At 40.7% G+C, this 13,561-nt stretch overlaps 1 protein-coding gene across 1 annotated transcript in view; it reads left to right on the top strand.

Annotated features, from left to right (window-relative positions):
• Nucleotides 1–18: 18 nt before the first annotated feature.
• LOC5512017 (3'-5' RNA helicase YTHDC2) overlaps nt 19–13,561 on the top strand; it is a 40,527-nt gene continuing 26,984 nt past the window's right edge. Inside the window, exons 1-12 of the mRNA XM_048728294.1 lie at nt 19–197; nt 441–531; nt 1,027–1,217; nt 1,634–1,782; nt 2,650–2,694; nt 7,995–8,161; nt 8,712–8,814; nt 9,388–9,544; nt 10,088–10,142; nt 10,912–10,964; nt 11,381–11,665; nt 13,018–13,253. Of these exons, the coding sequence (XP_048584251.1) occupies nt 80–197; nt 441–531; nt 1,027–1,217; nt 1,634–1,782; nt 2,650–2,694; nt 7,995–8,161; nt 8,712–8,814; nt 9,388–9,544; nt 10,088–10,142; nt 10,912–10,964; nt 11,381–11,665; nt 13,018–13,253 (1,650 nt within the window). The 5' untranslated portion in view covers nt 19–79. The remainder of the gene's footprint in view (nt 198–440; nt 532–1,026; nt 1,218–1,633; nt 1,783–2,649; nt 2,695–7,994; nt 8,162–8,711; nt 8,815–9,387; nt 9,545–10,087; nt 10,143–10,911; nt 10,965–11,380; nt 11,666–13,017; nt 13,254–13,561) is intronic.

Genomic DNA, 13,561 nt, shown 5'->3' with positions numbered 1-13,561 from the left:
CATTATATTAAATATAGGGATCAATTATGGTGGTTGTCTCTCACATGGAGTAGGCATCTATTAAGCGGAAGGGTCCAAGATGGCGGACAAACGCGGTCCAAAAGGACTCCGTAATCAGAATATTTGTGTCAAAGAAGAGTTTAAGATTGCTGTTAAGATCGCATTAGATAAATTTCGATATGATGAGACACAGAAAGGTAAACTATTGCAACAGTGCTTCCTTTTTTGTGTTAAATGAATGAATTTGCCAAAAGGTTGTCAGTTTTTTTGCGCGGATGCGAATTGTGGGAATGATTAAATGCCCGCTTCCCTCTTTTCTCAGCCTAATAATATGTACCATCATTTAAGGTTTCTAGTATTAAACATAGTTTACCTATTAAAAGTTATGTATTGAGCTAACATTTCGTTTTCCGTTTGACTGATGCCATTGTTTTGTCTAGAGCTGGAATTCCCCTCATCGTTTACGGCGGTTGAGCGGGCGTACATTCATCGGCTCTGCCTCAACTTGGGACTCAAGTCACGGAGCAGAGGGTAAATAACAATAACACACACAGAGAAATATACTCCCCTTCACCTACTGTATAGTTATGGGGGCATATAAAGTGTACCATGGCCAAGGGGGATGGATCACTGGGACAACCAGTATATTTTTGTTTGATGTGAATTTACGACAAACACACCTTAATCCATCAATTAGAAACATAAGCAGTTGATTTTAACATTTTTGCTAAATTACCTCGTCTCCCCTTTTCAGATTGACCCACCCTGTAGATTTATCAGACCCCACCCCTCCCCCCTAAAAAGATGCACTTAGAGACTGGGATTTTATTATTTTATGCTTTATCCCTGATCTTACAAAGTTAACAGCCAAAACAACACAACCATGTGTGATTAGAGTTGGGACCGCAAAGCACTGTAGGAAAGCTAGGATACTGCTGGCTAGGTATCTGTTTTCGGTTTGATTTTGTGCATTAAAGAACAACACTTATTTGAATCTGATCCCTGATCTTTCAATTTTCTTTACAGTAAAGGGAGTAATCGATTTCTGTCAGTCTCAAATAAAGAGGTGAAAGCTGGTAGTTCAAGCACCCAAATTGGTTTGTGCCCCAGTGCCCTTCAGGTTATAGACTCTGTCAACAAGAAATTCCCCCTCACACAAAAAGAGAGACAGGATCTTCAACCTCGGTCAGAAAGACAAGGAGCGCCATTCGAATATGGTAGGGAAATAAATAAACAGACAATTTTTTAGCAGTTATTGCATGCAACACAAAATACTGAAAACTTGAAAATCCTGTCTCGAGTGATTGTTTCAGCCATCTTGAATTTTGAGCAAAAAACATCAACTCATATTTTGCTCAAAATTCAAGATGGCCAAATATGATCGCTTGAGTTCACAATAAAAACATAATCAAATGCCTGCATGCTGGATAGATCAAAGGAAATTGTACTGAGGTTCACATTGGTACATAATTCTGTACTTATCCTGAATTTAATCATCCTGTACTAAAAGCTTTCATGGCTTATTTGAATGCATAGTAATTGTGCAAGAAATAGGACTTGATACTACAAGATTTAAAGTAGTTGTTGTGGTACTTTATACACTCTTTAATATATTTTCCTGCTGTTATGTTAGGCAGGAGAGATAAGTTCTCTGGAAAGTTGAGTAGTATTCCCCCTGCTGTGCCGCCAACAACATGTGAAAATGAGCTGACCGCATTCCGCAAATCCCTTCCAATATGGGAACAGAGGCAGGATATTATAAAGTGTATCAAAGACAACCAGGTAATATCTTTAACATATGTCTGATGTGTTTTTGGTGATGAGAATGATGCTGGCAATGATTATGATAGTGGTGGTAGTTATGATGATGGTACTAGTAGTGATGATGATAACTGGCAGAGCTTTTATTAACTTTCAGAGTAGGCGGTGGAGATTGATAAGTAGGGGGTGGAAGTTATTTTATCTTTTTAGTTTAAATAAAACTTAAGATGAATTTTAAAAAAAGTAGCCGGCGCTCAAGGCCTAATGAAACCCCTGATTGGGGTGATGATGATTGTGAAATATGATGATTGTGGTGGTTGTGATGATGATAATTGTGGTGATGATGTTGGTGAAATATGATGATTGTGGTGGTTGTGATTATGATAATTGTGGTGATGATGTTGGTGAAATATGATGATTGTGGTGGTTGTGATTATGATAATTGTGGTGATGATGATGGTAAAAGGTACAGTGGTAGTTGTGATGAAAATAATTGTGATGATAATGATGGTGATGGTTTTGGGGATTATAGTGATAACGATGTTGATGGCTGTGATAGTGGTGTGGTGATGGCATTGATGTCCCAGAAATACCTTGGGCCTTATTACATGATGACCTGATTTTTTAGTAAAAAAAAAAAAAACTTTTTTTTTTTCCCCGACTCAATCACCTTTTTTGCTAAGATACAGTAAGTAACAACTGCAAACAAAGAAAAAAAATTGTAGAAAAATGCTGCTTGGATTATTTCATTCGGCCTGGAGGATATTACATGAAAGAATGAAATGGAGTTGGAAATTATCATCATTGTGAATAATACTCAATAGCCAAAGCAACTCAGATTTTTTTTAGGGGTATTGACCTTCTGGATAATGTGTCTTTTTTTTTTAGGTCATTTTAGTTTCTGGTGAGACTGGTTCAGGCAAGACGACTCAGGTACAGTGAGCAGAAATACTGTAAGACAGAGAAAGTTAGGTATTAAGTGAACAGCATGTTGTGGTGTTCGGCAAGGAACAAAGCAAAAAGAAACAGACTCGTGGTCTTCCACATTTAATACAAGATGGCGGATCTCTAACATGTGTTCTACCATGGTGCATTGCGCACCTTAACAATCCATAATGCAACGCGGCGGACACTACATCCCCCCCTTACTTAGCATTAAAGTCCATACTAGGAGCTAAATAACTATAACAGCTATAGTAGGGGTCCTATGCATGTATGTAAAAACTGAAAAGAAAAATAAAACTAACAAAACTTATTGTAGCACATAATCCTTAAAACGAACAGGTTGTTGCCTAGTACGCGCAGGTCGCTGATTGGCTAGAGAACCAGGAGACGCTGGCATTTCAGCTGTACAATCAAGTGTGGACTGGTTCTGGGTCTCAGGTGCGGTTTGGTGTTCCTGCGCGATTTCAGGTGGAGTAGGCAGCATGTCTGCGGCGACTGCTTCCTGTGGTTTGATGAACTTCTTCATTTGTGCTACATTCCTCATCTTCCTATTTCCATCAGAATCCTCCAGTACAACTGCATTACCTGTCTTCTGCAAAACCTTGTAAGCTTCAGGCTCAAAAACTGGAGAGAGTTTGTTCTCGCGGCGAGTCTGTCGCAGCAGTACTTCATCGCCTTCATCAATTCCACTTGGCTCAGCATGTCTTCTAGCATCAGCATACTCTTTCTGTCTGAGTTTTGATAGAGCGTCTCTGTCCCTAAGTTTGTGTTGCCACTCTGACTCTGTCGCTCTATCCTTCGGAATCTTTACACTAGGTAGCTTGTCTCGGAGCTGCCTTCCCATTAGGAGTTCGGCTGGCGAGCATCCAGTTGCGGCATGGTTTGTTGTGCGATACTGAAAGAGGAAATCATCAAGCGCTTTCTTCCAATCATTTCCTTGCAAGTTTGCTATCCGAATCACTTTAAGAATTGTTCTGTTACATCGTTCCACTTCGCCGTTGCTCTGTGGCCAATATGGAATTCCTTTCTTATGTTCTATGCCTAAGAACTCTAAGAAATTCTCAAATTCTTTCGAGGCAAAGGGCGGTCCGTTGTCGCTGCGAACCGTGTATGGTATGCCATGTGTTCTGAATATTCCCTCCAATGCCGTGATGACGTGTGGTGCATCGGTTTTCTTAAGGAGTACTACCTCTGGCCATCTGGAGTAGTTATCCACAACTACCAGCAAGTGGTTTCCTCCAGGTATCTCAGTCAAATCTGTGGCGAGGTCCTCCCATGGTTCTTCAGGTAGTTCTGTTGATCGAACAGGTTCCGGTTTGCCACGTGGTCCAACTAGCTGGCAGGGGTAGCAGGCCTTGATGAACTGTTCAGCCTGTGCATCCATCTGCGGCCACCATAGTTTGCTTCGCAGGCGGGATTTTGTGCGCACCATTCCTTGGTGTCCCTCATGAGCTAAAATAATTGCTTGCTTCCATAGGGATTCTGGTAGCACAATTCGGTTTCCACGCATCACTAATTGTCCGGCAATCCACAACTCCTTCGACACTGCTTTGTACAAGGTACCTGTGAGGCGGGTGAAGTCTCCACTTCTAATTGCTTCGCGTACCAGAATAAGGGTTGGGTCCTTCTCTGAAACAACCTCTACATGCTTTGGGGTCATGGCGACAGGTACTGCGGCCTTTGCAGTGCTAAACACATACTCGCTGGTTGCTTTAGAATCAGCTGTCTGTACTGGACCAACTGGTAAACGACTCAGGGCGTCGGCTGAATTTTCCTTTCCGGAAATGTGCCTGACCACATAGCTGAATTGCTGAAGGTACAACAGCCAGCGTTCAATCCTAGCAGACGGGGGTTTAGACGTTGGACCTAGGACTGAAATTAAGGGTTTGTGATCAGTTAGTATTTCAAAATGGGTTCCATAAAGGAACATGTGAAATTTCTCACAGGCCCATTTGACAGCAAGGGCCTCTCGCTCGAACTGTGAGTAGCGCTGTTCAACCTTACTAAGCTTACGACTTGCGTAGTACACTGGTCGAAATTGACCATCACCAGGTTGTCTTTGCTCTAGTATGGCCCCCAGGCCAACTGGTGAGGCGTCAGTGATAATCCTGGTCTGGGCTCCCTGTGTAAAATAAGACATGACTGGTGCACATGTTAGCAAGTGCTTAATTTGTGCAAATGATTCTGCCTCTTTGGCACCCCATTTCCATTTAGCATTTTTACTGGTAAGATCCCACAGGGGAGCAGAAATGGTTGCAAACTGTGGAATGAATTTGGCACAAAATTGAGCAGAACCAAGGAAACTTCTCACCTCTGATTGGTTGGTTGGTGCAGGTGCCTCGACAATTGCTTCGACTCTTTTGTCAGATAACTTAAGACCATCTGCAGAAATGGTGTCTCCCATGAAATCCATACTCGAGGCTCCTACCACACATTTCTCATAGTTGAGGGTGAGCCCGCTGTCTTGCAGCTTTTGGACAGCTCTTTCCAGGTTCTCGTCATGCTCCTTTTGGTTCCTACCCACTATAAGAATGTCGTCATGCATGTTGAAGGCTCCAGGGCAGTCTTTCAAAACTTGCCATATCAGGTTCTGGAACTTCTCGGTAGCCATGTTCACACCGAAGAGCAATCGACAGTAGCGATATAAACCTGTTGGCGCTGCGAAAGTAGTTATGTCTCGGGACTCTGGGGATAACTCGATTTGATGGAAAGCCATGTTTAAATCCAATTTGGTGAAAATCTTTGCATCTGAGATTTCTTGTAGGGTTTCTTGCATAGTAGGTACTGGGTGTCTTTCTCTTAAGATAGCCTGATTGGCCTGGCGCATGTCCAAACAAATGCGAACATCTCCATTTGGCTTTTCGACTGCCACAAGGGGATTGATCCAACTTGTAGGACTGTTTACCTTTTCCACCACACCAAGCTTCTCAAGTTCCTCTAACTTGTCAGCGACCTTCTGCCTGCGACTAAAAGGAATCCTACGCAATGGTTGTGCTACTGGCTTAATATTCTGATCAATATGTAACTTGAGTTTAAAACCTTTAAGCTTGCCCAAACCATGAAAAACATTAGGAAATTTGGCCTTAAGCGCTGCTTTGCTGTTTAACTGAGTATTTATAGCTGAGAAATCTGAGCTACAACTATTAACCTGAACTCCTACTTTGAGTATGCCTAGAGCTTCAGATAATTCACGACCTAACAAAGTTGACGCTTTTCCAGAGACAATGAAAAACTTTGCGCGCTTATCCACATTTGTTTCTGGTACATGCACATTAAGCATACAACTACCCTTAAGATTTAAAGCATCACTAGACGAATATGCAAAAATTTGCTTGCTACTTGGCTTCAAAACAATGTCTCCTTTTGATAAGTCATTGAATGTCCTTTCTGACATAAGGTTACAGCTTGCACCCGAATCAATGATGACATTCTGTATAACACCTCCAATAGATATCTCCATAGTACCAGGCGGTGACTCTGTGTGCGTGCAGAATACATTAAAAACATCTTCTTCCTCTTCGCTATCAGTTTCTTGAACATCAACAGCTTCCACTTGTCTTACATGAGATGGCTTCCTGCCCTTTGATTTTGGTCCACTTGCAGACTTTGCTTTTCCAGATGTCTGCTTTGATTTGCAGCAGACCTTGAAATGTCCTATTTTCCCACATTTTTCACATTGGTGATTTTGGCTACATCTGCAGTCAGCAGCTTTATGACCCTGCTTATTGCAACGATGACATCTGCCATCAAACTTGGGACCAGCACTGTCAGGCTTCTGTTGTACTCTCAATTGGTTAACACCACCTTGATCTGGCACAAGAACTAGTGCTTCTTTGTCATGGTACGTGTTGACAATTTCCAGGAGCTTGCTGAGAGTCAGACCTTCCTCACGAAAGAGTTTTGCTTTGAGGGGTTTATCCAATATGAAGGTCAAAATTCTAAAATCTCGAATTTGACTGTCCTTTTGGTCGTTGTACTCGCAGTGTTCGCAAAGGGTTTGCAGTCTAATTGCAAATTGATGAATCCTCTCACCGGGTTTTGGTACCGCTGTCAAGAAGGCTTGCCTGGCCATCGGTACGTTTTTCTTGAGTTTGAAGTGTTGAGTGAGGGAGTCCATGGCTGTTTTATAGTCCTCCCCCTGTTGTTCAGCCGTAAAAGCGTGAAAAATTTCTCGTATTCCAGCTCCTGCTAGGTGAAGAAGTATTGCTCGTTGTTGTTTCGAGTCTTTGATGCCAGATGCAGTGCAGTAGAGCTCAAATTCGGACTTCCAGATTGTCCATCTTTGTTCCAGCGTGGCTGGTTCGCCAATGCAGTCGAAGGCTTTTGGCGTTGGTAATCCTGATAAACAGACGGCCATACCGGCTTTTTTTGACAGATTTAACTTCAGTATGTGTTTATCCAGTTGTTGATCCCATCCTCGTCGCCAGAATGTGGTGTTCGGCAAGGAACAAAGCAAAAAGAAACAGACTCGTGGTCTTCCACATTTAATACAAGATGGCGGATCTCTAACATGTGTTCTACCATGGTGCATTGCGCACCTTAACAATCCATAATGCAACGCGGCGGACACTACACATGTCAATTTCCATCTTTTATTTTCTAATAACAACATTTTTACTCCTCACCACTCCCTTCACCAATGCACAATATATCAGGTTGTTTTGCAAACTTTATTCATTACTGAAATCAATGTCATTCTGCCTAGCTATGTACTTGGTTGCCTAACCTCTATTTTTTTTTCAATATCCTGCATGTTTTAAAGTCCCATGCTAATTAAATATAACCTGAAATATAACTGCTACTGCCTTTCTCCTGTGCAAGTAGGATCATATGGAGAAACATATGATACATGAATTTTTTTTTCCTGCACAACAAGGTGAAAATACCAATGCACAGGGGGAGGGGGGGTGTATTACTGTTTCTAGATATAGAAAAGATGTGAATTGACAAGACATGTACCTTCCATAATACCAAAATTTTCCTCTCAATGTGTTATTACTCTGAAATTATAGTTATGTTGAGATTTTCTCTGTACTTTCAGAATAAGATCTTGATCATATGGTGGGTTAAAATATCAAAATAAGTGTATCTCGAAATAAGGAAAAAAAGGCATGTTAGTGAATAGAGCTAGGTTAAAAATGCAATTCAGAGGAGTAAACTTAACTATGGTATTTTGCTTTATTGGGACAATTGAATATACTCGATTGCTATTAAAGTTTTGAGTATATATTTCTATAGCCTTGAGATGTACTGTATCCAAATTATTTAGCTTTGAATTTTTTTTACAGGTCCCACAGTTCATCTTGGAGTATTCTGCCCAGGTATCATCCCCCTGTCGTATCATTTGCACTCAGCCACGCAGAATATCGGCAATGTCTGTAGCGGAGCGAGTAGCAGCAGAACGGGGCGAGAGAATTGGTCAAACAGCTGGCTACCAAATACGCTTGGAGAGCAGGTAAACCAAGTATGGTGCTACAGAGAAGAGAGCTTTAGGAACGGATGTAATTATCAGTGATACAACAAGCTATCACACACACATGGAGAGAATATGGTGTAATTGCCAGTCAAATGGCAGGCCTCCAAATACACTTGGAAGTCAAGCAAGCACATTAGCCCAAGGAGGGGGAGGGACTTGGATAAAAACACACAGTTATGATCGTAGGCAAAATCAAATTTAACCCAAAGAGACAGCAATTGGCCGAATTTTATACTCTAAGAGATTATAGAATCAGAAAAAAAAAAGTTAAATTTATACACTAAGAGATAGGAAAATCAGGAAAATCCTTCAACTCCCCCTAAGGGATAGCAGTTGGTTGAAATTTTTACCTTAAAAGATCGGATGATCACTCCTGTCTACTTTTCTGGAGAGTCCCCCCCCCACCCACCCTCCCCTCCCCCCCACGGCACGCTAGATACAGAACAGGGCAATGTATGTGGGAAAAGCACAGCTTTTCCATCAAGAAAACTTCTACTAAAAATCTTTTTTCTGGTATGATCAACACCAGAGTTTCAGGAAAGACTTTGTTGACTTATTGCACAAATGGTGTTTTGCTGAGGACCTTGATGCAAGGAGACAACTCCCTCTCGTTCATCACACATATTATTGTGGTAGGTTAATCATTGACCATCCCTCTACAGTATAGGCATGTTACATTCATCACACGCATTGTGGTAGGTTAATCATTGTCCATCCCTCTACAGTATAGGCATGTTACATTCATCACACACATTGTGGTAGGTTAATCATTGACCATCCCTCTACAGTATAGGCATGTTACATGCATGTTATGGTCATGTATATAAATTAGCACACATGTACATATCATATATTTATCATCCATTACAGGCATGTCACACATGGGGTACATGAGTTACAGTATGTTTTGCATCATTATGAGCTATCAACACACAACTAAAGTCACGGTACATCAGTAAGAACACATTATATTTTAATGTATAATTCCACTCAGAGGTTTTCACGGCACCTTTATTTTCACTAATTATTCTACTTTTTCTTTTTTTAAATAATGTTTTAATTGTCATTGTCACATCACATCCTCATCCTCATTGTCATCATCATTCTCATCATCTTCATTGTTATCATCATCACAACTATTGCTTACCTTACCACTATCTGTTCTTTCTCCTCTTTCCTCTTATTGTCACTATTTGTATTTTCAGGATGAGATTCATGAGAGAGACCGGTTTAGTGACTTTCTCCTAATTTCCCTGCGTGAACTTCTCTCTTTCAACAAGAATATTAAGCTAGTGCTGATGAGTGCAGCCCTTGACATTGACCTCTTTGTGGAATACTTTGGAAAATGTCCAGTTATTAATGGTAAACCACTACTACTCCAAGTATTATTATCCTACATAGATAAGTGACTTACAATGCAAATACAAAGAAAATTGATAAAGAAAAGTTGGAGCAAAATTAGAAGATTTACATACACTAACAAGATACCAGTAGTCCTTATTTGAAGTATAGCCATTTGAAACAGCGCCAACATTGCTGGCAGCATGCCAGCAAGACACCTGGCAATGTTGTTCTAGCAATGCTGGTTTGCACACCTTTTTTCTGTGGTCAACGGAGCAGAGCAGTGCTGGCAAATCTTGGCTGAGTGCTTGGGCTGTTTGCACAGTGTCTGCTTCATCCATTTACTTAAGAGCTTTTTGCAAGGAAACCTTGGAGCTTATAACAACAATGCTTAAAGTGCCTTGGCTGGTACTTGTGAAGAGTTCCAACTGTTCTAATGGGTCTCTGCCCAGGAGACACTCTCACTCACCATTTAGCATTAATTTTCCACTGAAAAGCGTGTTTGATGCTGTTTGTTTGGACTGTCCTGGACTATTATTTTTACCACTTTCTTTCTGTGGCTAGTTCCAGGACGGTGTTTCGATGTTGATGTCCTGTTCTTGGAAGATGTTCTTCACTTGTAAGTCTTTCCTTTGACTTTTTATTGCACTCTGGCACATATATATTTATAACGTTGATGTTGTTATAAAAAAGAAGAAGCCCATAAATTTGTCCATTGTTGTATGGCCTGTGCTTTGCTCCTTGGCCTAAGCATTTTGGTCAAAAAGAGCCCTGTTAACATTTAACTGGATAAAGTAGCCCCTGTACGTCTGTATGATATGTGTGCTACCTACTGTTTCTACAGGTTTCTGCTTGAATTTTTATTGTAATCCAAGGTCTCTGTGCTTTTTTTAAATTTGTTTTTACAGGGCTTCTGGAATTACGCGCTTGTGCGGAAGCACGTAATTTGGCTTTTTCCGCGTAATCCGCGTAATCCACAAATTTCCGCGTAATCCTGCGTAATTTGGCTAAATTTTGAAAGACAAAACATTAAATTGCACAGCTGATGTGTTCTTTTAGGGTTCTTACCTCTATTACCCATAAAAAATTATATTCTTCGTAAGAGTGCGATGTTTCGAACTGAATTTCGAAAACAAATAAAATGACTAGGCGTTCTTTGCTAAACCGCGAAGGCCTAGGATTAATAATAAAATACCTTTTTTAATTGGCTGGTGGCTAGGAGCGAATAAAAACTTGCCTAAGATATTTTCACGCAAAAAAATAACCTTTTCAAGTTATTTCGTGCTTTCCTTCGGTACAAAATGTAGTTTGGGCGAAACAGTTGATTCCCGTGTAATTTTGAGTTTTTTTCCCCGTAATTCCAGAAGCCCTGTTTTTACTATTCCCAGGACATCTTACAAGAACAAGGGAATGGAACGCCACTACAAGGAAGATGGCAAAGGTGCATAGTTTTGTTTTGATTGTTGAGCACCTTTTAAACATTTTAATCATTTCAGGATGTCAGATGCTCTTTATCTATTTCCTCCTATTGTATTTGATGTTTTATCCCACTCTTTATGTGTCTATGTTGATTGTCATAGGCCTCAATGGATTAAAAAGGCATAGTTGTTTATTGCAACGCTTGCTGGACTATTTATTTGTAATGTCTGCATGGCTGTTTACAGTGTTTTGTAATGGTATAGAGTCATGATGGTTTATTTGAAATGTCTGCATGGCTGTTTACAGTATTTTGTAATGGTATAGAGTCATGATAGTTTTTTTGTAATGTCTACGTGGTTGTTTACAGTATTTTGAATGCTGCATAGTAGTAAGGACTGTTGTCAAGCGTAAGTGACTGTACAGTATTTCTACCTGCAGAGTCATTTATAGATAAGGAGATCCAAAAAGACCTGAACAACTTGGACAAAGTCGGCCCATTCTCCAAGCAGACCCTTGATGTTGACCTTAAGCCCTGCCCTGGCGTCATCCACCTTCCCGCTGGATCTTTGGTCACTACAGATAGTAGCTCAAGGATGTCAGATGAGTTGGTTGGTGAGGCTCAAGGGGTGGAGGAAGAAGCCAGACTGGCTGACGAGGAGCCTGATAATGATGTTGATCTGGAGCTTGCAGTTCTAGGAGACCTTGAATTGAATCCTGTGGAAGGTAGAGTTTATAGAAGACTGGGGAGAAGTATAGACTACTCCACTCAGCTAAGTCACAAGTACTAAATGGGGACCTGTGGAGGGTAGAGTTTATAGAAGACTGGGGAGAAGTATAGACTACTCCACTCAGCTAAGTCACAAGTACTAAATGGGGACCTGTGGAAGGTAGAGTTTATAGAAGAATCTTTTGGGAGAAGTATAGACTACTCCACTCAGCTAAGTCACAAGTACTAAATGGGGACCTGTGGAGGGTAGAGTTTATAGAAGACTGGGGAGAAGTATAGACTACTCCACTCAGCTAAGTCACAAGTACTAAATGGGGACCTGTGGAAGGTAGAGTTTATAGAAGAATCTTTTGGGAGAAGTATAGACTACTCCACTCAGCTAAGTCACAAGTACTAAATGGGGACCTGTGGAGGGTAGAGTTTATAGAAGACTGGGGAGAAGTATAGACTACTCCACTCAGCTAAGTCACAAGTACTAAATGGGGACCTGTGGAGGGTAGAGTTTATAGAAGAATCTTTTGGGAGAAGTATAGACTACTCCACTCAGCTAAGTCACAAGTACTAAATGGGGACCTGTGGAGCTTCCCTCCACAGGGTTACAATACAATACAATAAACTTTATTTAACGAGGGTAACATGATAACTTTTGACAGTTTTCTAACCCATGGCCCTTCTAAACTATACTATACTAGATTATAAAAAAATAGATTTACATAGTTCACCATATTACAATCAAAAACAACTCTAGACAAAATGTGAACTATACAAAAATATTACTAGACTAAGAAACTCTGACTAGATACTTTAAAACTGTGGTACAAAGACAGCCACAAACAGAACAAAGTGTACAAACATTACAGATTACAAAAACATGTACATGATGAAGCAAGCTCTACCTGAAGCTCAAGCCAAAAACACCAACAGTTCAAATAAAAGCGGCAAGAATAGCAAAAAAATTATTCTAGATGAGAAACCTGGCTTGGGTGAGGCAAAAAACTTTGCGAATATTTTTCTTCAACACAAGCGACAGATTCGGAAAAAGGGAGGAAGTAGCGTGAAGGATTTGGGAATGAATATCTACAGGAAATACTGACTACTCTATATAAAGAAGTTAACATTCATGACTGTCTATTAGTGTTTTCAAAAACTAAAAGGGCTTCAGGGATACACAAAGGTTAAAATAAGGTTGAAAACTTTTAAAAGGTTAGGAGTGAAAAAAACAAGTTTTATCCAGCATCGGACATTGCTTATTATCAGATTCTAATTCAAGAACATTTATTAAAAATTCAAATTGAGCACATTTTATGTGTTCTGATAAAAAAAATGAAAGTTGGTTTGTGTATTCCAGATGATGATCCAGAACAGAAAATTGTGGAGGACTCCCAAGAGAAGGGATATGAGCAAGAATTTCCCCTTGAAGAAGAGCCGACAGAGGAGGAACTTCTGTCCAGCGAAGAGGAGGGAGAAGGTGGTGATGATGAGATCATCATAGAAGCTGATGATGCCCATGATGATGAGGGGAGAGAAGATTCTGTGAAGGAGGAGGAGTCTCTTGTTGAGGAGATGGAGGAGAATAAAAGCCAGGTGGGTATTTATTTGGTCTGATCTGATCTACTGATGGCACAATGTATAAATGATCAGGGCTGCAGGGAGCAGATAAGCCAGGTGGGGATTTATTTGGTCTGATCTGATCTACTGTTGGCACGATGTATAAATGATCAGGGCTGCAGGGAGCAGATAAGCCAGGTGGGGATTTATTTGGTCTGATCTGATCTACTGTTGGCACGATGTATAAATGATCAGGGCTGCAGGGAGCAGATAAGCCAGGTGGGGATTTATTTGGTCTGATCTGATCTACTGATGGCACAATGTATAAATGATCAGGGCTGCAG

Source organism: Nematostella vectensis, chromosome 5 (genome assembly GCF_932526225.1).
Source record: "Nematostella vectensis chromosome 5, jaNemVect1.1, whole genome shotgun sequence".
In the NCBI taxonomy this organism is placed as follows: domain Eukaryota; kingdom Metazoa; phylum Cnidaria; class Anthozoa; order Actiniaria; family Edwardsiidae; genus Nematostella; species Nematostella vectensis.
Note: the sequence above shows the minus strand (reverse complement) of the source record. Positions and strands in the feature narration are given on the sequence as shown.